The following is a 26,198-nucleotide window of genomic DNA, read 5'->3' on the forward strand; positions in this document are numbered from 1 at the left end:
TTCCTGCGTGCTATGATTGAGAAGCGAGATGATCCCAGTTAATGGAGAAAGGATAGTAGTTGGGATCAGAGAACAGAGAGAAGGCTGGATTCTTGTTTTGCTACCTCAAAAAGTAGTACCCGAAAAGTAGGATTTCTATTCTATTTATTCTGGTTGTTGTAGATACTGCATCTCAAAACTAATGGTACATTGTGTCTACCTGTTTATGCCAATTTCTTGGTGAAGTATTGCAAGCATGTTGTTAATCCAGATTAATGTGCACTGAATTCAGTTAGAAATTTGGCTTTGATGCTTGCAAATGACCAAAGGACTGATGACAGTCCTTGCTTTTAATACTTGTTTTGAAACAGAAACTCTGTTTCCAATACAATCTCTTGCATCTTCTCTTTCCCTATGCATTTCTAGTATTTGAAAAAAATGAGAAGGGGGCGGGGAAGCAGCACTGCCATATTGGAGGCTTGTATTCACGGATACGTGCAGAGTTTACCATGCCACCATGGAAAATCAAGCTAATAAAAGAAAAACATAGTTTGAGGATAAAAGCAGCATCTTGGACATCCAACCAGTAATGTATACAGATCTTTTAGCAGCAGAGAGAGCATAAATCATGTCTCTAAAGGGGGGAGAACCCACTTTCTGTAGAAAAACCTGCTAATAAATTCACACAGTAACTAGACTTTTTAATTCTAAAGTTTAAAATTTTTGTCAGACTTTGGTTTTATTCCAAACAATTTGAATCCGTTAAGAAAAGGAAAATTACCTCTTACACATAATTCTAAATGTCAGGTTAAAATAAAGATCTCCAAGATATGCTTGTAAAATACATTTTAATTAAGCCACTAATTATGTATTTATATTTCCTCTTGCATGTTTTTCATTTTGGTAACATAGAAACAAAAGATCACAGAAATCAATTTCAGAACTATTTTAGCTACCATGGACCTTTATGGAGGCCACTGTGAAAACGAAGAATTTATTTCCAATAGTACTTGTCATAAATCATGCATGCTTCAGTGGAAGGGGCTGAAGGGAGACCATACATGCCACACTGGCTTGACGAGAGAACAGGACATGAGTTCGAGTTTAACATGTTTAGACACTTAGAACAGAAGACCCCAGATCCTAAATTCAGTGTTGTCTTGTTTGTTTTTGTTTCTTTGAGGAAGAGTTCTTCTCAGATGTCTTAGGGAGAACCCTAATGCACGGAAGAGAGGAGAGCAGGGCCGCTCTGATTGGAGCAGATCTTGGGACCTTCAGCTGTCCATCTTCCAAATGGCCCTTCTGTAAGGGGCACCACCTCCTGGGAGGCCCCTGGCTTACTGGAATCCTGCAAAAAGTCTCAATTTAGTTGAAATTCATTATTTTGCAAATGTACCCAGGCATACAGCTAATTAATGGATGGGTTGGGCCCAGAATGCACATCTTCTGATTCCTACTTTCTACTGCACAAAGTTGCCTATTTGCAGTTCCTGAAATTAGTTCCAGATCTAGAAATCTCTTCCTTTGAACTAAATAGTGAACATTCTTCGATATTTAAATTAACAGGCGCCAGAGAGAGCTACCATATGAAATATATTTGTGAACTATAGACCTTCCAAATACAGGCTAATTTTGGAAGTAGATTCTGGTTTTCTGTTGTCTCTAATTAATGAGCTTAGAGATAGGTGGTGCTTCTCAAAAATTTCAGTAGACAACATTAAAAATATTTAGAAATAACAATAGTGACCAGTTTCCAGCACAAACTAGTGGGTGTGGCCGTGTCCCCACCCCCCACCCCTCACCCCACACCTGTCAATTGTCTTCCTTCAGTGCTTCTCTGCCCTACCTTTGAAGCACTAGGATCCTTCAGGCTGCAGGATATGCCCCTGAACTTAGAGATTCCCAGTGTCCGATGAAACCTCCATTGCTTCTTCTCAAGGTCAGAAGCCCATACCCCCCTAATGGGAAAAATCTCATGTTTCTCCCACACCCCAGTCGCTTCTATGTGCCCCAGCTGGTAAAGAGTCTCTCTTTTGCATATTCCCTCCAGCCAAGAAGATTGTACTGAGCTTTCCTTCCTGAGCTAGCTTTTTAAAAGATAGGCATTTTTATATGAATATAAAAAATAGTATTTGGTATGCTCTTACAAATCATACCCCCGATTCTGAGGGTGTAGGCATGTGGATTGTCGCAACACCTAGTTGATCGTCACTGAACTAGATACCCATCTTTTGCTTAATTTTCTTTTCTTGGCTTTTAAAATGTCTAATTCTGACAAAACTAAACCTGTCAAGGTTTATTATTATCTAAAATATGTAAATTCAAAATTCCCTGTGTGAGTTCACTGTGAAATCTGACATTATCAAGTTTACTGGTAAGATGTGTTATCTGGTCTCGATAACACATGTGTAAAATTGTTTCACCAGTTTTTTTTCTTTCTTTTTATTTTTTTAAATGTTTTTTATTTATTTATTCATGAGAGTCAGAGAGAGAGAGAGAGAGAGAGAGAGGCAGAGGCAGAGGGAGAAGCAGGCTCCCTGCCCAGCAGGGAGCCCGATGCGGGACTCGATCCCAGGACCCTGGGATCATGACCTGAGCCGAAGGCAGACGCCCAACCATCTGAGCCACACAGGCGCCCCAGTTTTTTTTCTTTCTTTCTACCCATTCATGAACACTGACTTTTAATCATTATTTACAACATTCTTCATCCAGTAATAGAATTTAGTTATGTGTTCATCACTAAGCAACCTTGACCAATGTGATTCACTTTGTGAGGTTAGAAGATTGTGCCAGCAAAGTATGATTTTCTTACAAAGAGAGCTGGGAAGGGAACTAGCAGAGGGTATTGAGGTAATAAAAAGTGACATATTGGTGTCACTTCTGAGGTGGTATTTTTCTAAAATCACTTAGCCTTTCTATGTGTAAAGAGATACATATTTTGTTTCAAACTTGAGTGTGCAAGAAATGTCTATTTTGTTTTCTGTAAATCAAATCAAGCCTGTTTCAAGTCCCATCCTGAGAGGTGGGAAATTAATTCTCAGTCATCCCTGGGGTTTTCTACCCTCTTCCAGAAGGACCACATAAAGGGTCTCATGCAGAGAGAATATTCAGGAAAGACTTCCCTGGTTTCCAGTCCATTCCAATTACCAGGATGACTGTCCAAGCCACCACGGTCCCTTGTGGCAGGATGCTTTGTAGAACTTTTGGGGACAGGAATCTTGCCTGGTGCCGGACTCCCTGGGCCTGGGATCCCGCTTCTCTGGATGCTCCTGCGGCTCCCTCCTCAGGTGCAGCCATCCTGCAGAGGGGCCACTGGGGAAAAAAGACACAGGTCTCCATCTCTTGGGAAACCCACAGCCTTTGGTCCCTTTCCAAAGTCTTGGATAATCTCCTTCTTCCCGTGGCTCTTGCCACTTCTGCTTCTCTTTTACCTGCTAAGGTCTAGAGTTTCTCTCTGTCCTCAACTCATAGCATCATGCCCTCTTTAAAATAAAACCTCGGAAGAGAAGTTGTCTTCAGGACACTAGCACCAAAGCCTTCCCTGAGCTTAGGGAACACAAAGGCTTTTCTCTCTTCCTTCAACCAGGAGTAGGGAAATAAAAGGAGACCAAAATTCCAAAGGAGTATCACGATAGAGTCTCCTGTATGATATCTAACACTTATAATGCTCAACATGATGACGTTAGAATAACAGGAAAGTTCTTTATTCCTTTAAGTGTTTTTGGAAAGTTTAAAAAATACCTTTGTCAGTCGCTGATGTTGTGTTGTCATACATATATTTGATACCAATATTACCATTATCCATAGAGTTAACCTTTCAAAGGAACAATGTCAGCCCCACTTCATTTCCTTTTCTCAGTTCTAATCTTGCAGCAGGTGAAGGAGAGAGGCCTGCAGTCTTTCTCTCTGCTGTGGAGAGGAGCAGTGGAGATTGGTTCCATAGGTAGAATGGTGGTTTGGGGATGTGAAATTGTGCAAGGCAGACAAGATGCAGGAGAGCAAGTGAGACCAAGTGTGCAGGGATCCAGGGACCTCCATGCCCATTTCAATCATACTAGTTGTGCTTTTTCACTTCATGTATTTAATGTAAAATTTTGTTTTCATGATGGATTCCATTGTTATAAAAATTGGAAATCCTTGAAGGATATATGCATGTATATACCTACAACATTTGAAACTCCCCAGTATTTGGAGTTAAAGATCTTCCTTTTTTGATAGTATAATTCTATGGTATAGAAATGAACCTTCCCCTTAAAATACTCTCTTGCTTAATTAATTACCACTTACATGTGAAAATCCCCAAATGATAGGTCAAGGTTAGGGGATAGTATGATTTATTTAGACTCTCAGTTCCTTTTCTGGTTAATAGGACAGCAATCGTAGATAGTTGTTGACATAAATCTTGCTGCTCGTTGTACTGTAACTGTGAGTTCTTATCAGTTCCATCACCCACTTGTTCACTATACAGAACAGTACAGTTCATAGGAAGCATTAAGTACTAACCTAAATACTGAATCATGTCTCAACCAGGATTTTAAAAATTAATTCTTTATTGATATGATTTTATGGTTATACTAATCATACATTTATATCTAACTATTGGGTCTTTATATTAAACAAATTACTCAACTTCAATAACAAATTATTATGCAGAAGGTTTTAGAATTCATTTCAGACAACAATGATTTTTAATTTTTAAATGGTTAGCTTTATTTTATGCCTAGCCAAGTAACATGTTTGCTAGGCCATTCATTAGACTTAAGGATTCCATTAGACAAGTTTAATATTCATATTAAATGTTTTGTAATGACATTTATTTTATAATGCTAAGTTTTTACTTTTTAAAAACATAGTTGAGTAAAACTATTTCAGTGTCAGACATTTTTAGTAACAGATATTCTGTTGTAGCTTTCAGAACAGGAAGTTCCTTTTTTAACTTACTCTGCTACTAATATTCTAAAACATAGACTTAAGATCTAGTATTTGTTGTGCAATATAAGCATTAAAATTTTTATTGCTCTTCTATTAGTATCGAATACTAAAATTTGAGTATTCAAGTTTAGAGATGGTTTTCTCATTAGAAAAGTTTGTGCGGTCAATGCGAGAACTAGGACTTCCAACTTTGCTCAGCCAGAACATCCTACAAAAAATAAACAAAAATTAGCATATAACGTGTATATCAGGACATCCTACAAAAAATAAATAAAAATTAGCCTATGACGTGTATATGGGCTAGCTAAAATGATCCTACCCCAGGTCCCAATGGGAGTTTACTGTAACTTTTGCATCTAATGTGAAATAAAATTTTGTTACATTGTATACATCATGTATATATCGGAGTTTAATACATAATTAAATATGGACAAAGAAAAGCTAATAGCAAATTAAGCACAATAAACTGATGATTTCATATTGGGGTTATTTCCCCCCTCTTAAAACATCCAAAGCCATTATAACCTAGCTCTCATATGTAAAAGGATTATATTTTTACAAAAAGATAAGTAATAATAATTCATCAGTTTTTTCTCATTATCCAGCACATGGTAGATCTCACACACACACACATTTGTGCAGACTAAAAGAAAAAAATGAAAAAAATGTGTAAAGAATGTGATTTTCCACAAACATTAAAATGCAATTAGATGAACATTTTCTTATCTATTCAAAAAAACCATTTCTTACTACATTTATTATCAAAGTGACTACGTTAAAGGGACAAGTTAAATGCTCTGAAACTATTTCTGCTTCTGTAGTGCATTGGTTTTTCTTTATTAGCAAAATATATGTGTCTAATTTATGCCTTTGGGTACTTCTCTGAGATGCTTCCTATACAATTCAGGCATATTTTAATATTGTTGACATTTGAGATATTAAAGATTTTTCCAGACTTTTTCTACCTATTAACAATTAGTTGCAACAGATGACAGATTAAGTGGGACAACAGATAAACAATATGAGGCAGTTTTATACAAGCGATGGCTGCTACCCAGCTGTTGCTGTAGAAATAGTCGGCAAGTTTGCTCATATCCCCAAAGTTCTTTTTTTTTTTTTTTTTTTTAGATTTTATCTATTTGACAGAGAGAGAGCACAAGTAGGCAGAGCGGCAGGCAGAGGGTGAGAGAGAAGCAGGCTTCTCGCTGAGCAGAGAGAATGTGGGGCTCTATCCCAGGACCCTGGGATCATGACCTGAGCCGAAGGCAGATGCTTAACGACTGAGCCACCCAGGCGCCCCTTTATCCCCAAAGTTCTTTCAATGTGAAGCTAGTTCCACACTCAACTGCGTAATATAGTAAGTAACAATCTTATATAACCTTGAATTACAAATATTTTCTAGGCTAAAGTCATCTGATTAGCTGAAAATTACTCTTACTCGGGCTAGAAAATTCCAATGACTCAAATTGCCATTGTAATATTTAACCCTTTCTTTGGCTCTTATGACAGTTTGGGGTAAGGTAAAATTTCATGTTTCTCCTCCTTAGAAGCTAAGCCCAGTAACACATCTTACTTTCTTCAATTCAGTTAAAATCTTAAAAGTTGAAATTGCATGTGTTGAACAAGAAAATTCAGTTATTATAAAACGGAGCCAATGGCTTCAATTTTACTAGTCCTATCTCCTTGAAATCTTCTCTGAAACAGAGACTAGAAATAATAAAAGCGAAAATGTATTGAGCACTGTTTGCTCAGCATTGTGCTGAGCTCTTTATAGACTCTTAACTCTGATCCACACATTAACCCTGTACATTATAGTCCATAGAGAGCAGAAGAGTTACGTAATTTGCTCAGGGTAGTAACAGTGGTGGGGGTGACAAATGGTCAGATTCTGGAGATGTGTTTTGAAGGTATAATCAATAGATTTGCTGACAGATTGGACATGGTATGAGGAAAAGAGAACTGAAGGATGACACCAGAGTTATTGGTGAAAAACTACTTGGTCGTGGTCGTAATTGACTGAAGTGGAGAGACTGTGAGAAGAGCAGATTGGGGGTGGGGGAGAGATCAGAAGTTCAGTTTTGGAATGTTGACTGAGATAACTAGTAGACATCTACATGAGATGTTGTACAGGCAGTTGGATCTTTGGCTGGAGGAGATAAAGTCAGAATTTGTCTGCAGGTGGCCAGTACTGAAAGTCATAAGATTGGATGGCATCACCAAGAAAATGAATATACAAAAGGGAAGAGTTCTGAGGATTGTACTTTAGGTTAGAGCACCACAAAGTTCAGAGCCCAGGAAGCAGAGGAAGAACCAGCAAAGAAAAGCAGCAGCATCCAGAAAAGCTGCAAGGGCATCCTGTCCTAGGAGTCAGATGCAGCCCTCCAGGAGCAAGGAGGGATCAACAGGGTCCCTGCAGCTGGCAGTTCAAGTAAGGTGAGGACTGAGAACCATTGCATTGGTAACACGCTAGTCACTGATGACCTCGCTAAGAACAGTTTTGGTGGAGTGAAAGCTGTATTTAAATGGGCTCAAGAGAGAATGCAAGGAGAGCAATTGGAACCAGTGAATCTAGGACCAGTACTAATGGCTCCATGAGTTGGCAATGACTAATCCACCTAGGATGATAACTTAATGTATTAAGCTAGTTGAGAGCCTGACTACCTACTTGTAGCTGGTCTTCAACACCATTAAGAACTTCATCAGCCAGAAGTATGGCCAAGGAGAAATCTATGCCACTGGTAGGGGCAGAATGGTTGTGCTGTTAGGGAATTCAGCTGTCTTTACACTGTGTGTAAAGTGGAGGGCCACTTTGTTCCATGGCCCCAAGCATGGAACCCCTGTTGCTAGGAACCATCCTGCCTGACCTGCCTACTTACCTAGGAGTGTTCTAGTCACCTGTCACTTTGCAAGCCCCAAGACTTCACTCACGTGCTACTCCTGCAGTCAGCACTTTATAGGTGTGGCTCAGGTCTGGAGATGGCAGATCTAGGAGTTCTAGCTAAAGTGCTGTAATTTTACCTCTTTGTTTCACGAAGGGTATTAGTTAAGAACCACATAATCAAACAGTACCTGTTAATTCATTTCGATTTAATAAATATTTAAGTAGCACTGTATGCAAAGCATATCCTTGATACTGGAATGCACACACGGATATCTAAAAGGAGGCTTCGGGGCGCCTGGGTGGCTCAGTCGTTAAGCGCCTGCCTTCGGCTCAGGTTCAGATCCCAGCGTTCTGGGATCGAGCCCCGCATCGGGCTCCCCGCTCAGCGGGAGGCCTGCCTCTCCCTCTTCCACTCCCCCTGCTTGTGTTCCCTCTTTTGCTGTGTCTCTCTGTCAAATAAATAAATAAAATCTTTAAAAAAATAAAATAAAATAAAAATAAAAGGAGGCTTCTTCCCTCAGTAACTCACAATCTAATGGAAGAGTTTGGAGAATGATAAAAATAACTATAATTCAGAATGTGATGAGCAATGTGATTTTAATATAAAGGGAAAGGAATTGGATGGGGTTAATTTCTAGACAAGGTACTCAGGGACATCTTTGTGATAGCAGTGGCATTGAAGCTAAGTTTTAAATACTAGAGAAATTTCCAAATGTTAGAATAGGAATGCCAATTTAAGCATGGCAGGAAACCAAGAAGCATTAGGGAAAAAATTAATAATGTTAACTAATGAAAAATGTAAAACTTTTGAATGGTCAAAAAATGTCTTAAGCAAAGCCAAAACAAACAGCAAACTGGAAAACTTGCAGGTTTCTTACTATACTAAGAACACTTAAAAATCAATACATAAAAGATAGCCATCTAATAAAAAAAATGGTCAAAGAACATAAACAACAGATGAAAGGGAAAGAAATATAAATGGCCAGTAAATATGTGCAAATATTCTCACTCTTACTCATAATTTTAAAAATACAAATCAAGCAAGAATGAGACACCATCTGTTACTTAGGGAATGGCAAATATTTGAAAAGTTGATAATATCTAATAATGACAGTTAAGGTGTGGGAAAAGAGGCACTTTTTGCAAATTTGTACAGCCTTTCAAAAGGGCAATTTGGTACCACTTATCAAATTTTTAAATGTCCATGACTTACAGTCTTGCTGTCATAGAGAGGGGAGTCTGGGATATAGACTCTGCGATGGAGACTAGTTCCTAGGGATGCTCTCAGGTTCAAGAACTGTGGGAGGCAAGGAAAGTAGACAGGATTGGAATGAAGGAGAAGTTGGGTGAGATGCAGTTTCATTGAAGACCTCAGCCGACACATGAGGAACTCTGAAGCTGGGAAGACCCTTCAGCATTGTCCCAATTTACAGTGAGAGGGAAGGGTCTTTATATCCCCCCACCATGAGCGAGTCATTAGAGAAGAGCTGCCCAGAGAAGGAGATGTGACAGTTAGTGTGGTGACTTCCTTCTGCTGAGGCAACTCCTAAAGTGGACTGATGCCTGGGGGCCACCTTCCACCAGCACTCCCAGCATCTGGAGAATAAGTCCTTCAGTCCTGAAAGGGAGTCTGAGTGGCACATCTCAGTACTACTGCACATATTCTCACAAGTGGGCAGAAGGAATGAATTGAAGATGCAAGACAAAGAAGTAGTAATTGGTGGGACAAGGCTCCAGGGCAGGTTGGAACAAACAGGATCATTAAATAGACTCATTAGGTTTAGAAATGAGGACACATCTCTGTACAGAAGAGAAGGAGTCAAAAAAATGAGAGCAACTTGGATGTGAAGAGGTATTGGCATAAGATAACCTCCATTTTCTTAGTAAAGTAAGAGGTACAGTAATTTATTAAGAATTAAGGGAGGTAAGGTAGGGTTGAGGAATTAGAGTGAAAAGATGTTAATTGCTATGGAAGTTCTTTTTTTTTTTTAATTTTTATTTTAAAGATTTTATTTATTTATTTGAGAGAGAGAGAGAGACAGCATGAGAGGGGAGCGGGTCAGAGGGAAAAGCAGGCTCCCCGCTGAGCTGGAAGCCTGATGTGGGACTTGATCCCAGGACTCTGGGATAATGACCTGAGCTGAAGGCAGTCGCTTAACCAACTGAGCCACCCAGGCACCCCGCTATGGAAGTTCTTGATGATGAGCAGGGAGAGCAGTTGAGGGTGACCAGATGGCCAGAAGCAGAATACACGCCTGCCTGCCTGCACTGCACTGTGCTTTCTTTCTTTCTTTCTTTCTTTTTTTTTTTTAAAGATTTCATTTATTTTTTTGACAGAGAGAGACATAGCGAGAGCAGGAACACAAGCAGGGGGAGCGGGAGAGGGAGAAGCAGGCTTCCCGCAGAGCAGGGAGCCCGATGTGGGACTCGATCCCAGGACCCTGGGATCATGACCTGAGCCAAAGGCAGATGCTTAATGACTGAGCCACCCAGGCGCCCTGCACTGTGCTTTCTTAGACACCTGTCCTACAAGCATAGTGGGACCAGTGGGGCCAAGGATCAGTGCTTGGGCCAAAGGCTTCTCCATAGGGACATCCATCCCATCTTAGGGGCAGAGTTAACAATTCAATCAGATGTTTCTTAGAGTGAACAATGGAAGGCAGGACTCCCCATCCGCCAATCTGGAATGGACTTATCTTTAGCCAGAGGCAGAGCTGTGGTCTTAGGTTTACTAGAGGGAGGTGAATAAACCATTTCATGGGGCAGCCTCCAATTTTGGTATCTTTGTATTTCTTCTCTTGGACTGGGCAGATCCTCTAGGGAAGGTGTGTCCAATGTCCCACCTACAGTCTATCAATTTGGCTCTGTGTGTTTTGGGAAGAAGGGTAAGGCCTCAATATTCACTGTGTAACTAACTGGACACCTGTTTTCAGCTGTGCCTAGGAGACCATCTCTAGAGCATGAAACTCCGGCTTCCACCTAGGTGGGCAGGGAAGCTACTCCGAAGTGTAGGGGTGAGAGAATAGCTTATTAAACAAATCTTAAATCCTTGTATTTTTGACCCCACCTTTCTGCCCCCTTCCAGTGGCCTGAGCCTTGGGGGGTTTCCACTGTGTTAAAAGGGCCATTTCTCTGCTTCCCCCACTGGACCCTTACCATTCAGGTCAGCATGACCACTAGCTCTTCTTTCTAATTTCCAAAGTTTTGTTGCCCTGTCTTTCAAAGCTTTGTTCTTGTTGGTGTTTAAACCTTTTTAAAAAAAATCAATTTTACTCATATTTAAGTGGGGTTTAGGTGGGAGCAGAAGTAAATGCATATGTTCCAAATGTAACCTCTTTAACTGAAAGTATGGCTTTATCCTTTATATTTAAATCTTTAATCCATCTGGAATTATGTGATTGCATGATATGAAAAAGAGGTCTTAATTTTGAATGCATAGACATTTTCCCCAGAACAACTATAATCATAGATTAAATCTGCGTGTATGCCTGAATATTTTTCTAGACATTCTTTTTAACTCCATTGATACCTTTGGTTAATCCCTAAACCAGCATCAAACTATATTAATTCTTATACCCTTAGAATATATATTAATGCTCAAGCAATCTCTACACTTTCCCACCCTGTAAACTAATAATTCTAATTGTCCTTGTCTATCTAGAGGTCTACTAGATTTTAGCATAATTTTGTCTAATCCCTTCAAATCCCCTTTTAAATCTTAAAATAATTCAGAAAGAACTGGCATTCTAACATTTAATCTTGTCATCAAGAGTAAAAATTTTCCCTGCTTTTGTTCAAGTCTTTATGTTCCTCATCAAAATTTTGTAGTTTACTTGATTCAGGTCCTATTTCCTGATAATACTTAAATATGTTCTATTTTTCTTGCTATTTTGAACAAGATGCTTTTTAATGGTCATGTTTCTAAACGGGTACCTAGGGAAACTAGTAATGTCTTCATTGTAATCAGATGTCTTACTGAAGTTCCTTAGAATAGTTTTCTTTCCTTTGGGGTTCCTAGGTAAACCACCCTATGTAGTTCTCCTGGATTTGTTCTGTTAATCCACTTTTATCACCTTGGTTGGATAATTGCAAATTACTCTTTACTGTAGGCTATCAAGCCACATTTCGGCTATTTCCGTGGCTTCGAGAGAATCGCCTTAGTATGTAAAGAAAGAATCATGAACAGTGTTCACCCAGCAAGGGGGCCAGCATACATGGCTCAGGCTCCAGCATATTTTATCTATTAGGTTAGTAGACTCAATAAATACTGAATGGATGGTTGGATGGATGAGTGAATTACATTTGCTTGAGTGACACTGAAGTCTAATTTTCTGCTGTAAATTTTAGTCTGCTTTGTATGTGTATATCTTTCAGATATTTTTAAGAAGTATCCACTGATAGGCTTAAAAAAAAAAACAAAAAATAAGAAGGCTCAATAAATAAAAATGGAAGGATAAGATGTAAAGTGGAAAATTCTATTAACAGGAGGCCTGTTACTTGATGATCGTGTTCTCCCTTCACTCTAATATATTTTAAATGTTGTATGTAGAGTTTTTGAAAATGAAACTAATTTCTATAGTGTTTCTTTTTACCAAAATCATGTTGTCCTTAACAATGAAGTAATATAAGAGGGAATTTTATTATAGATGCAGCTCTTACATGTTTGATGAGGATTATACATAGTTGTAAGAATAATTTTTGTGTGGAATGGCAAAAGACAATGATATTGCTTGTATGTTAAGTATTCTTCACGCCATCTTTGCATAAAAGAAAATGAATAAAACACAGTGCTGGTAAATGTTAGATGACGGAGGAAAAATCTATTCATTTAATAAATTAACTGCATTGTGTTTTTCCATTCCTGCTCAGGCAGGGACCAACTATGGGTCCCCTCAGGGTTTCCACGGCACGCTGATTCTTCGGTGCAGATGGCACACATTTAGCTCTCAAGTATAGTAAATGCCACACATTTATGGCCTCAGCAACCAGCAAAGAGGCCAGCTGTGGCCTTTTAAAATGCACTCAGGTTTCTACCCTCCTAGAGACCCTTTGCTGACTGCCCCTATCTAAAACGGACCCTGCCCCCACTATGGTGTGCATCATGGGAATGATCACATTCTGTAATTGCTATGTTTATGTAATGCTTGATGTGTTCACTACGTGGCTCCTCCACATTAGAATGCAAATTCTAAGAAGGCAGAGTAGGAGTCTGACTCACTATTGCCTCCCCAACATCTCGCATGATGCCTGATGACAATGGGCACTCAGTAAATACGATACATACTAAATGAATGCATCTTTGTCACCTGCCTGCCTTCCAGTCTATAGCTTCCATGCATGAGAAAAGCGGGCATTTCTAGGGTGCTCCACAGTCCACACACAGAAGGGAGCCCTGGGCACAACCTTTTAACTCTGATTTTATCTCACATGAAACAAAACACTCCCATTTTTTACACACTTTGAAAGGTAAACAAAGAGTTGCTCTTATTACAGAGAAATGAAAAAATTCATGGCAGTCCCTATGAAATAACATGAGTAATGACTATATTCATCCTCTTAGAGGAAGCTGGAGGTCTGTGAGTCTGACCTAATAACCTGGATGTAAGCATGTGAACCAAGTTTATTTGTGGAATCTGTTCACCTATTTTTGCCAGCCCCCGAATGTTATTACAATTCTTGTCATTTTAGGTTTACTCATTATATAAGAAAGCATGGTAACTGACTTCACCCAGAACACAGAGTGATTATTAGAACAGCCCCAGAGGGCCAAGTCCATCCTGCAAACTCAGTCACATTGACCTGCCGCCATTTAAGTTCAGGGCACAGTTGGTTGTATATCCTCAGATATACAAAAGTCTTTAGACATTGTTCTTAGTATTCCAAAGATGTACAAACAAACACCTGCTGTCATAGTTGTAGTCAGGATTTTTAAGCTTTTTAAAAAGAAGAGTCCTTTCTCCCAACATAATCTTGCATGAAAGCCTGATTCTTGTAGAAGTGAAGTGCTTCTCTGAAGCAAGGGAATGGTTGGGGGTGAGGTGCAGAACCTCCCCCTCAGGCCTCTCTGTTTCCCAACTCTACCTGGAGCACCTCTGGGGAAACCCAAGGGCTCTCAAGAGCCCAGTGTAAAAATTGCCCTATTAACCTATCACTGACAAGGATATAGGGAGTGGAATGGATGGAGAATCCATCATAAGTACAAGTAGAAATCAACATAGGACTGTCTCTTCTATTACTCAAGTCGTTTAGTGTTTCCTACAAAATGTAGTAAGCTCCTGGCATGATAAGAAAAATTCCATTTAACTAATATCCTTCTTGAAAAAAAGAGGTGGAATTAAAGCACTAGAAAGCCAACACTATTAATAATTCATACCAGTTCTATTTGCTGGGTCTGAAGTGGGGCAGAATAATCCTTTTGGATATCTCTGCAGCACTGGTGTAAAATGTAGACCATAGCAAGAAAGCAGACAGTAAGAAGAGACAGCTAATGAATCAAAAGCAAACGTGGTGCATGCTGGAAAATATTGAGTTGCCTGTCCATTTCAAGCTTTTAAACTAGCATTAATAATGGAAGGAGAGTACATAATATTTTTGTTATTCTCCTTTCTTAAGCATGTTTCTTATTCAGGTACATGTAAACAAATAATACCATAGACTTTTTCATTATTGATATAAGCTTTTTAATGGTATTTTACTATACAGTTGACCCTTAAACAACATGAATTTGAACTGCACAGGTCCACTTATATGAGGATTTTGTATAGCACAGTATTGTAAATGTATTTTAATAAAATTTCTAGCTTATTTTAAGAATATAGTATATAATCAAGGGCACCTGGGTGGCTCAGTCACTTAAGTGGTTGCCTTCAGCTGAGGTTATGATGGGGGGGGGCAGTGTCCTGGAATTGAGCCTGCATGGGGCTCCCTGCTCAGCAGGGGAGTCTGCTTCTCCCTCTCCCCCTCCCCCAGCTCATGCTCTCTCTCTCTAATAAAATCTTAAAAATATATAGTATATAATCTAACATACAAAATATGTGTTAACTCTTCCTGTAATCAGTAAGTCTTCCTTCTGGTCAATAGTGGGGATTAGTTTTGGGGGAGTCCAAAGTCATACGTGGATTTCCAACTGTGTAGAGGGTTGGCACCCCTAACCCCCCCCCCAGCATTGTTTAAGTATCAACTGTAATGTTGAAAATTTCTGTCATCTGTAGCCCATGAACAGAGAAGAGTTCAGTGATTTTCAAGGGAATCCCAGCACTTGCATAATTAACCTGAACCCAGATTACTCCTCTTTAAAAGGGGGTTAGCCCTTACCTTACTGAGTTACTGAATGATTTAAAGAGAATGTGTAGAAATTGCCCGGTGCAACATCCCATACACAGTAAGCCCTTAATAGCAGTTATTGCTGTCTAATTGTTCTGTCTTTGCCAAGGATGGTGGAGAGCCTCTTAAGCAAGCTCTGTGATGGTCAAAGTCACATACTTCTAGTGCAATTCCACTAGTAAAACCTGTTGGAGTTACTGTTCTGCTGCAGGGGGAAAGGGCAGGTCATTCCATCTCCTCAGCTAGGAGAGTCTGGAAGAGCTCCCCAGGATTCTGAAAACGAGACAACTGGATCAAAGGGCCTGGGAGTAGAAGAGGCAGAAGTAGTGAGGGCATGACCTAAGTCTCTGGCTGCGCTGTCAGACAACCATTGTTGGGTCAGCCAAGTGACAGATACCCTCTCCTTTCTGTTTTATGGAGGGGAAAGATGAGAGTGGCACAGTGGTATGGAGGGGGACTTTGGGATCAATTCTGCTTGAGTGTGAATCAGCTACCACTTCCCCACTGGCCATGTGGGGCAAGTTTCTTCAACTCTCAGTGCCTCCATTTGTAAAATGGAGAGTACATTGCCTGCCTCCAAGTTGTTACTGAAGATGAATAGGGTAAAATGCAGAACCTAGCACACACTCCATATTTAGCTATTGTATCAGGGTGCGGTAGCAGGTCAGAAAACCACCTTAGCTCTTTTAGAAGGGAATTTGGTCCTTACAAAATCACTAGGCAGGCTGGAAGAACATATTTAGATTGGGCTTGTTGGAGCAACTCTGTAGAATTGGTTGTTAAAGAGTAAAATGTTAAAACTGAGATTCTCCGCAAATATAAAACGACTTGTGTCAAAGATTTCTATTCAATGCATTAATGACAGAACATCTTCCAGGTTCTATCTGGCTCAAAAGAAAATTTAGAGACTCATACATATGTAGACCTAGGTGTATATATACATATATACAAGCAGGGATGCTGAACTCATCTGGCTAATAGAGGTCAACTTGGTTGAAATTCTATAGGGCAGGACTGTCCAACAGCTATAATATGAGCATCTTCTAGGAGCCATATAAAAGTAAAAAAGGTGAAATTCATTTTGATAATTTTTTTAGTTCAATATATCCAAGCTATTATTTCAATATATGATCCATACAAACGATTAATAGAAAAAGCGAGCTATTTTACATATTTTATATTGAGGCTTTGAATTCTGGCATGTATTTTACACTTACAACATATCTCAATCCAAACTTGCCACACTGCGAGTGCTCAATAACCACATATGACTAAGGGCCCCCATATTCGTGTAGTTTTAGAGCAATAATAAAAAAAAAATGGGATTACGTTTTCTTTAGGGCAAAAGTCAATTCTCTATCTACCAGAAAAAAAGCAATTTGCTTTGCTATGAACAAGAAGTATTTGCATTTCTTTAGTTTACTACAAGTAAATTTCTACCTTAGAGTTGTAAAATAGCCTAGTTAGTAGAAAATCAAAGGTGCACATCTGTATAGAATCAGAAAATTACTGAAAGCTACCCCTCGACCATACCCAGAACTTCCCTGAAAGACACCCCCTAATCTCCACTACTAAGTCCTGGACAATTTTTTGTGTGACAAGCCCATGGGGGGAACTGCTGCAAATCAGGAGGCTGTCACCAAAATCACTTCATTAATGAACATGCTACCCTAACTGCACTCCAGGCATCAGGAAGTCCCACCAGGATGGCTGGCTCCAGAGCCACGTGATATCTGCTAGATCCTCACACCAGCTAAATGGATGACTCGGGCACCTCTGCTGCTTCTCTTTCCACCTAGATCAGTTTCAAGTTCAAATTTCACATGTGGACCTCTGATGGATGAAACCTCCATCACCTTTGAGGCTCTAGCTGCAAGAGAGTCAGGGAAACATGGTTCCTAGCTCTCGTCTGCAGACAAGGAAAGGCACCAGGAGTGTGGAACCGTGATTGAGCAAGGCAACGTACCATGTCCACCACTGCTATTCAGTTAACAAGAACTGGATGAACTTCTACTCTAAGGGGTACAGAGATGAGAAGTTTTGTTTTGTTTTTGTTACTAATCTGTATGATAGCAACACTGTTGTGGGCTCTCTCGGATCTAGAGTTCTTCTCAGCACTAGAACAGAATTCCGAGGAACACAAACATTGAAGAGTTAGGTGGAAGAGGAGAAGAAGGCAGAGGACAAGTTGAAGGAATGACCAGAGAACAGGGAGATATCCACAAAGTGTGGTGTTAAAGAAAACCCAGGCCACAGAATACTTTAAGAAGGAGAAAGAAGTCAACTTCCAGATGCTGCTGAGACCTAAATAAAATCTGAGCTGAAAAATGCTTTGGGGACCTTAGCAGGATCAGCCTCAGTGACGTGGTGGGGGTGGAAGCCAGATTTAAATGGCTTTAGGACTGAGGGGGAAGTGAAGCAATGCAGACAGCAAGAATAGATCAATCTTTTGAGCTGTCTCTGAGGGAGAGGAGAGACACAGAGTAGCTTTATACATCTTTAAGGTTTTGTTCTTGGCAAGCAAGCCTGCCTCGATTCTGAATTCAATGCCTTCCAATATTTATGAGCGCTTTGTCTCAGAAGAACAATATTTGAGGAGGATTGTTTTAATAACACACAGTCTAGGGCGTTTTCTATTCCAGATATGTTAAAATCTACTCCTACGTGAAGCCAAATGAAAAGCGAGTTGCCCAGACTCCCCTGTATTTTCACCCCCTCACCCTGACCTCTCCACTTCCCCAACCCAAAAAAATGCTCACAAGCAAACTGAGTGTTTGGGGGGATGCCATTAGCTGATAGTGGGCTACTAGATAGTTTAGAGCCAAACTGTGACCCACACAGAGCAGAGGTCAGTATTTTATACATTTTTTTAAGCCTTGTTCCTGGCCCCATTTTATGTCCCCACCCTTGTTTTCTGTTCTTTTTCACTTTTAAATGTACGTTCTCTCGTTACAGTTTTACATTTTCTGACCAATCACTTTAAAGATTTATTTATTTATTTGAGAGAGAGAATGAGAGACCGAGAGCATGAGAGGGAGGAGGATCAGAGGGAGAAGCAGACTCCCTGCCGAGCAGGGAGCCCGATGCGGGACTCGATCCTGGGACTCCAGGATCATGACCTGAGCCGAAGGCAGTCGCTTAACCAACTGAGCCACCCAGGCGCCCCTGACCAATCACTTTAAATCATGTGGGAACCAAGTGAGGTATAAACACATAAAACTGAGGGGTTTTTTTTCTTGCTGATACTGTTTCTTTGATTTTATAAAGGAAATTATTGGAAAGGAGGGTAGAGATTTATTTATGGAGTTTTGCTTTACCATCTACTTTTCCATTAAAGCAAGGCATGCAACGTTCTGAGGTCCTAAAAATCTGTATCTTTAGGGCAGTGGTCTCAGTAGCTGGCTGCCAATCTGTCAATGGCCCTGAACTTAGGGACTAAGAGCTCTCAGCGTTGGCCCTGGGACAAGGGCAGCTTGGAGCTGGGGGGCTGCCCTGAACAGAGAGGGGCTGGGTAGGGCAGAGACCTTGAGCGTGGTGCTGGGTGAGAGCCCCATGCAGCGTTTTCCTGGGGCTGCTGGGGAGGAGCATCGGTTCTCCCCGGCCAGGCCAGTGCTGGTCTAGGGGAAGTCTCACGGAGAGGGGTGTGCAAGGCTTTAAAGACAATTCATGAAGCATCTCCCTGACAGTCAGTGAAAATAACTTGTGCAGAATTCAATCTAAAGAATAGTTCAGAGGAGAACGGAGAGGCAGGCAATAACACAAGAGCCACTGGAAAAACAAGAAATTTAACAGGTGGAAAATGAGAAACAAAAACGTTAATGGAAAGAAGACTGTCCAGGTGTCTTTTAAGGGCATCACCTGTGACCCAGAGCCTATCACACTACATGTTGTTAACCCTAAAGATGGGCACTTTCAGAATGCCTTTAAATATTCACCAAGAAGTCAAAATACTGAAACTTTTCTTTATTGGGATGTTTCATAATTAGGGAAATGGCTTATCTTTTGAAACTCTCAGGGTTAAAAAAAAATCTTTTTAGATTCTCATTTTCCCCTAGAAAGGTATTTATTCTTTAAATCCATGTGACTCAGTTTATAGGGAGGCTCATGATAGGATGTAAGAACATCACTAAAGTGTCTCACTTCATAGGTGGCCACCCACGAATGGTACTTGGATATTATACTGAGTATTTTTCAGCACTAATGTATTCGATGCACATAAGTTTCAATTTGTATTAAATTCAGAAAGTAGCCATTTCCTCTCAAAAGGTTTTCCTTTTTGTATTCATAAAAATATATGCCAGTTGATTTCCTCCTTTTACAAAAATAACAAAACAGAAGGTGAAGGAAAAAAATACGTATCCTCCTAACATTAATGTTTTTTGCAGATAGTAAAAAAGTTATTGCTAAATCCCAATGAACACTTTGGCCTAAATTTTAAAAACTAAAATTGCATGTATTGTTGTCACCTTAGTAACAAAATTTAAATAGTGTGTGCTTGCTAAATGACTTTAAACGGTTTTATTTTTCATAAAGAAATCTTATGAATACCTTGATGAATCTTAGGCAACTTGAATATATTGATAATGTCCTTTTATTGGTCTATCTAGTGGGAAGTGAAAAGGGCAAAGAACAGATTACAGGCAGAGAGGGGGAAGGGAGAAGATTTAATGGAAGGCGCTGAGAGACAGGTAATGATCCCTCTCTAAAGTAACACTCTTCATCATTTTACTATTGCATTCTAAGATGTGCTCAGTTTCTCTGACACCATAATAAAATGATCAAAGAATGTCTACTCACCAGGATCAAAATGCAATTTAATTAATTATATCTCCCTCTTCTGAATCGAAAGCTTCTTAGAGAGTAGATGGCTGTCATATTTAGTTTTCCAAATGACTTTTAGATAAAGCCACTCAAACTGGGCATATAAACCCAAACTCACCAGAGTGATATGCTTGCATTTAAAGAGAATTAAAAATCTGAGGTTTCGAAAGTTACAGTCACAAAGCTCAAGTCAGAAGATAGGTCCCACTGTGGAAGAAACTGGCCTCCCAGACATTGGGTCTAGAAAGTGCTCTTTGCGCCTGGCAATCATCCAGATGAGGACTAATGTTTGGAAGCCTCTTCTAATTAGACACTCTTTCCTGCTACAGTGAAACTTGGATCAAAGAAAGAAAGAAATTAGCTAGCAGCTTCCTCTAGAATCCTATGAGCCATCATTACCTTGGTGGAGACGCCAACAGTCTTCAGTGGTCTAGGAAATTGATCCTAAAAGCTTTCTCTGAAATGATCAGGTTTAGAGGCACAAATAAATGCTAACCAAATTCATAGATCAATTTATAAAACAGAATACCCTGTATTGATTTATACTGGGCGCTGTATTTGTCAAATATATCATCCATTTGTGCAAGAATTTTCCAACTGAGGAAGCATGCTAAAACGGAATTACATTAGATTGCTTTCTCCAGTCTAGGCATATTTTGGTTTAGAGAATCTATGCGGATATTACTTTCTTCCCAAGGAAACACTGAAGAAGTGATAATATAGTTCCCCTTTTTACAAACTCTTCATCACCTGCTGCTTTTCACTTAGCATATCATTGCCTCAGACAAGTTAATGAGGCTATGGTTTTCTTTACGCTTACCTTGTTCCTGTCCTGAGCACATTCCCTGGTCACCTGGATTACACTAAAGCACATTCCAGGCTCTTTCTAGGGCAAAGACAAGGAAAAACCCATCCCTTTACTGCACCATATTTACAAACTACATCTTAAGGAAGTTTGCTTTGAAAGAGATGATTTTGTTTCCATTTTGAAAGGCAACATTTCTCTAGGTTCGGAAAAGATGAAAGAAGTGAAACCCTTTCTAACTAGAGGTTGTTGGTGACCGCAAGAATGCCCTTTGCCACAGAGAGAATTATTCAGAAAGGGAATGCACTGAAGGGTCCTAGTCCTCTCCATGACGATCAAGCAATAATACTGTCATGGCAGCAAATAGACTCAGTGTTCTGTGTCAGGGAATGGGTCCATTACCATGGTTGCTACTCAAACTACCCTTGAACATAGAGGCTTGAAACAATATTTACCCTGCTGTAAGTCTGCAGTTTGGGCAGAGAGAGCTCAGCTCTGCCACACTCCATGGAAAACAAAGCTCAAAAGCGGAGGAAAGGAAGAACTGGAAGGCTCAATCGCTCACAGGTCTGGCAGGTGAGCCTGGGAAAACCCAATCAACTACAGTCTGGAATGGCCAGGGCTCCTCAGGCTCTCCAGCATGGTGGCTTCAGAGGAGCCAGACTTCTTACACTTGAATCAGCTCAGGAATCCAAAAGCAAAGTGTCAGAGAGAGAGAGAGCCAGGTGGAAGGTGCTTGTCTATTCTAACCTAGTCTTGGTAGACACTCAGTGTCCCCTCCACTGCATTCTGTCTGATAGAAGCCAGTCACCAAGGCTCATCCATATTCAGGGGCAGAGGATGGCAAAGAGTTTCTGAGCTTGTTTTAAAATTACCACAATAGGGGCGCCTGGGTGGCTCAGTCATTAAGTGTCTGCCTTCGGCTCAGGTCATGATCCCAGGGTGCTGGGATCGAGTCCCGCATCGGGCTCCCTGCTCAGTAGGAAGCCTGCTTCTCCCTCTCCCTCTACTGTTCCCCCTGCTTGTGCTCTCTCACTCTCTGTCAAATAAATATTTAATAAAAATAATAAATAATAAAATTACCACAATAACTTTGTATAGCTGAAGATTTACAGGAGAATATACCATTTCTTTATTTACTCATTCATTCAACAAATACTTAATGAGCTTTTACCATAAACTAACTTAACCTAGCCTTCTTAAAGGATTCTAGCCTGAGACAACTCATATTTGGACATGACTTATGCATCAGGAAGGATGTATTTTATTTCAGGCCTGTCATATGAAAGTTTTCAAACCAGCACAAAATAACGGATAATGACAATCATCCATTTGGAGAGGAGTATAATCTCAGCAGCATAAATGGGTTTTTATTAGAACTTATTAAAAACCTGAGAAAATAGAAGTATAAATCTTCATTAGAAACAAATATATTCTAGAAAATGTATTTGGTGAACAAATTTGTGTAAAAGCAAATCGTCTTTTCTACTAACTTTATACGTTTAGTGATGAATATATAAGTTTTCCTTGACTTCCTAAATATTCCAAATAGCCTAGTATGTAAAAGGAGGATTGTTCTCTCATAGACAAAAGATAAAAGCATGGAGATCTTCACTTCTCCATCATGGAAGGAAGCCTGGAGGCAGATAGTCCAGGACTGCTGTGACTGCTCAAGGACAATAACTTTCTACTAACATTCACCTATGTAGTCCATATTTTATCTTTTTTCTATTTGTTTCTTTATCTGGAGAATGGGGTTAATGATATTTCTACTGTATAGAGGTGATATGAAGATGAAAGGAGATATATAAAGCACTAAAGACTATGTTTAGGGCATGGAAAATGTGCAATAAAGGTTAGCTTGGGGCATCTGGGTGGCTCAGTCAGTTGAGTGTCTGCCTTTGGCTCAGGTCATGATCTTAAGGTCCTGGGATCAAGCCCCGCATCAGGCTCCCTGCTCAGTGAGGAGTCTGCTTCCCCCTCTGCTCTCCCTCTCTCTCAAATAAATAAAATCTTAAAAAAAAATAAAGGTTAGCTTGTGTAATTGAAGGAGATTCATGGGGTGATGATGTTCAATAAGCCTGTTGAATAAATGATTTGTACACAAGATCTTAAGTAACAATATTAAAAGGTTATAATCCTAGTCGCAGAGGTAGGACTAAATTGTAGAATCCGGAGCCAAGATATACAAAGTTAACAGAGGGTTTATGTATAAGAATTACTTGGATAATTTTTTTAATTTTCATTCATTCATTACGACAAAACCTAAAATATACCATACATCATTAAATTGAAAACACCACTGTGAAAAATATAAAAAGATTTCAAACCAGTGGTGACACTATTATTTCACAATGCTGTTTTCTTAAATATGTGAAGGCTTGTTAGAAATAATCATATTTTTATTCCTTAAGCTGTTAATTAAAACAGTAATACCTGTTCCTCAGAACAATCTCAGTCTTACAGGATACAAGTATAGGAAGCAGAAAGTGAAAGCTCCCCTTCACACCTCCCAGCCCCACTCTTAGATGTTGCCCCCCTCTGAAGTACAGTCTTTGACCCCATTCCTGCGCACATACAAATGCAAGAATACACAAAGCTTGATGTGCGTATACCCAGTGAATCATCATCATTTGAAGTCTCAAAATGGTGCTCTACTTTCATATTAAAAACAAAACCAAACCAGCTTCTAAGTGATTGCTATCAGAAAAGATTGTCACCAGTCTGGTGTTCTTATCTGCCAAAGTTCGTTTCCAGTGGTATGTATGCCTGCGAGTGACCAGCTCCGTCCTGTTGGTTAATCACTTAAAAACAAGTCAACTGTTTTTGTTCTGTTAATAAGGAAGTGCTTTTTCTTAAACATTCATAGGAGTTTGGGCCAAGGTGACGGGGTGGAGACACGAGACCAGAACTAAGACCAAATTAGGGAGAATCATGCTCCAGTTCAGAATTAATTTCCAGGATCTTGAAAATGAACCACAAACAAGGTGATCTCAGAGCAGCCAGACTTCTTACATTTGGATCAGCTCAGGAATCCAAAAGCACCGTGTCAGAGAGAGAGAGAGCGCGCGCGCGAGTGCCAGGTGGAAGGTGCATGTCTATTCTAATGGAGCAAAGTAAAGGCTGGAAAAGGCAGAGGACACAAAGGAGGATTGCGAGCCAGTTTGGGAATTGCTAAAATTCCCAACACTGAAATTCCCAGCACGAACACTGATTTTCTGTTTCCCATCATCCTTGATAGGATTTGCTAGTCATTTATTGTTGAGGTTGTTTTTCCAAGCCCCGATCCCCACCCCCAACAGACATGGGAGTGTAACTCATCTTGGGATACAGTTGTGTTCCAAAGGAATTTGAGAAAGATTTGGAGGACTTGGATATTCTTCTGAATTGTTCTTTCATAAGAGATTTTGATTTACCATATACGTCAAGTTTTGGAGGCAAAAATACTCAAATTAACATAAATTTCATTTCCAAGGGAACTGGGGTGTCCTGAATAATGAATTATGAATAAAGCTATATAAAATGAGTAACAGTCACTTCAGCTCCTTTGTGGAAGGAGATAGGGTATAAATAAGTAAATGTATAAATGAAAATAAACAGTAATGAAGTTTGCTAATTATGTTGCTTGCTTCTGTTATAACTCCTTCATTCTAAAGAAGGAAATAATTAGTGGGTAGGGTACAATTACTATTTTTATAACTCTTGCTTGTTCAGACATATTTAACTGAATTTGTGTAATGGGAAAAAAGTAGAACTCAGTCAAGCATTTTCTAAAATCCTCTAGGTTTCTCTGTCACTTTGATCTGTATTTAACTCCTTAGGAAATGGTCCCACAGTCAAAGTCTCCTTCCTGGTGCTCCCACTGGGAGTTAAGCCACTGTCATTCAAGAGAGTATGGTTCCGATTTTGTCTTTTTCATTTTACTTCATGATACCAGAGCCTACAACGAACTTCTCCATCACAAAAAATTGAGCACTCGGGTTTCACCAAACTCTGGCTCGGGTGACTTCTGTCTTATGATGTCTTCACCATCTAGTTCCAAGAAAATGGAGACTCTTAACCAGCTGAAGTTTGGTCTGGTCCCCAAACTCAGCCCATCCTTACCACTCCTGGGCATTATTAGGCTAATCATATGTACCTCTGAGCCTACTGATTGAGACGGTTGTATCCACAGAACGTCCACGGACAGTGCTCTGTACATGTGCCCTATAGTAGCGCCCCTGATTTACTTGGTACATGGTGCTTACTTTGATGAACGGAATTAAATAAGCTACCTGGATTTGATTTAGCAATCCCATTCCTGGGTATTTCTCCTAAAGAATTGAAATAGAGATCTCAAAGAGTTATTAGCAATCCCACCTTCACTGCAGTACAATTCACAGTAGTCAAGATATAGAAACAACCAAATGTCTGTTGACAGATAAATGGATGAATGGGTCAAGAAAATGTGGTATATACCTACAGTGGAATATGAATCAGCCTTAAAAAAAAAAAAAAGGATAAACCTGAGTACATTATACTAAGTGAAATACACCAGTCACAGACTAATACTGCACCATTCCACGTATATGAGGTATCTAAAATAGAGCTAAATTCATAGAATCAAAAAGTAGAATGATAATTGTCAGGATCTGAAGGGAGGAGGAAATTTCAGTTAAGCAAGATGAATGCATTCTAGAGATCTGCTGTACAACCCTGTACCTATCATCAACAATACGGCATCATACACTTAATAAATTTAAGAGGGGAGCTCTCATGTTAAGTGTTTTTCTACACACACACAAGTTATCTGGCATCCAAAGCACCAGAATATATCCAATTGTCAGGAGAAGGGACTTGAGCCCTGATTTCTGAGCTGCAGTGACAAGGTTAATCATAACTAGATTCTAAACTAAGTCACCATGACAGAGACTAATCAGGCATTGAGTCAAGGTAATAAACTGGAGTCACTAACAGAGTGTAATGAACTTTAGTGCTCTGCTATTTTCAGAATGTTTTTGATTATGTTATTTCATTTCAACCTCCAACATCTCTCTCAGGAAGATATTATTTCCTTTTACATATGAAGAGACCTAGGCTCACAGAGATAAATTCCTCTCCCTCTTGGTGATGTCTCCTTTTCCACTTGACTTTTAAACACTTCCCCCCCATGATACTGACACCTGGTAGATTCCTTTCCAACGATTATTAAATCAATAATGCTAACCGTTTAATGGAACATAAACCCACTTTCCAGTTACCATCTCATTTCTGTTTTTCTCTCAATTTTTTCTTTTGTGTCTTAAGAGTAAAATCTGTTCAACGCCTCTTCCCTACTCCTCATTAACTCTTCAACCCGTAGAAACTGGCTTTTAAGTCTACTCCTCCACTAAAGCTGCTCTCAGCCAAGTTATCAGAGATCTCCGTATCACTCAATCCAATGCATCATACATTTTTGCTGTTTTCTTACTTGACATT

At 39.7% G+C, this 26,198-nt stretch overlaps 1 protein-coding gene across 9 annotated transcripts in view; it reads right to left on the reverse strand.

The window, feature by feature from the left end:
• The window catches only part of ACYP2 (acylphosphatase 2), a 182,771-nt gene that overhangs the window by 13,317 nt on the left and 143,256 nt on the right, over positions 1-26,198 (reverse strand). For 3 of the 9 annotated variants that reach the window (XM_054509877.2, XM_045884996.3, XM_045884997.3), the window contains one exon: positions 4,665-5,119. The exons of 1 other annotated variant lie outside the window; for it this stretch is intronic. In XM_054509877.2, coding sequence (XP_054365852.1) covers positions 5,087-5,119 — 33 coding nt within the window. In that variant the 3' untranslated portion in view covers positions 4,665-5,086. Of the gene's footprint in view, positions 1-954; positions 1,328-3,126; positions 3,292-4,664; positions 5,120-26,198 lie in introns of those variants that run through there. 5 more of the 9 variants (XM_064572510.1, XM_045884993.3, XM_064572511.1 and 2 more) reach the window with 3 other exon arrangements.

The sequence above is a fragment of the Mirounga angustirostris genome, unplaced genomic scaffold (genome assembly GCF_029215605.1).
Source record: "Mirounga angustirostris isolate CCGP_5_RB_7025 unplaced genomic scaffold, mMirAng1.0.hap1 SCAF_10, whole genome shotgun sequence".
NCBI classification, from domain to species: domain Eukaryota; kingdom Metazoa; phylum Chordata; class Mammalia; order Carnivora; family Phocidae; genus Mirounga; species Mirounga angustirostris.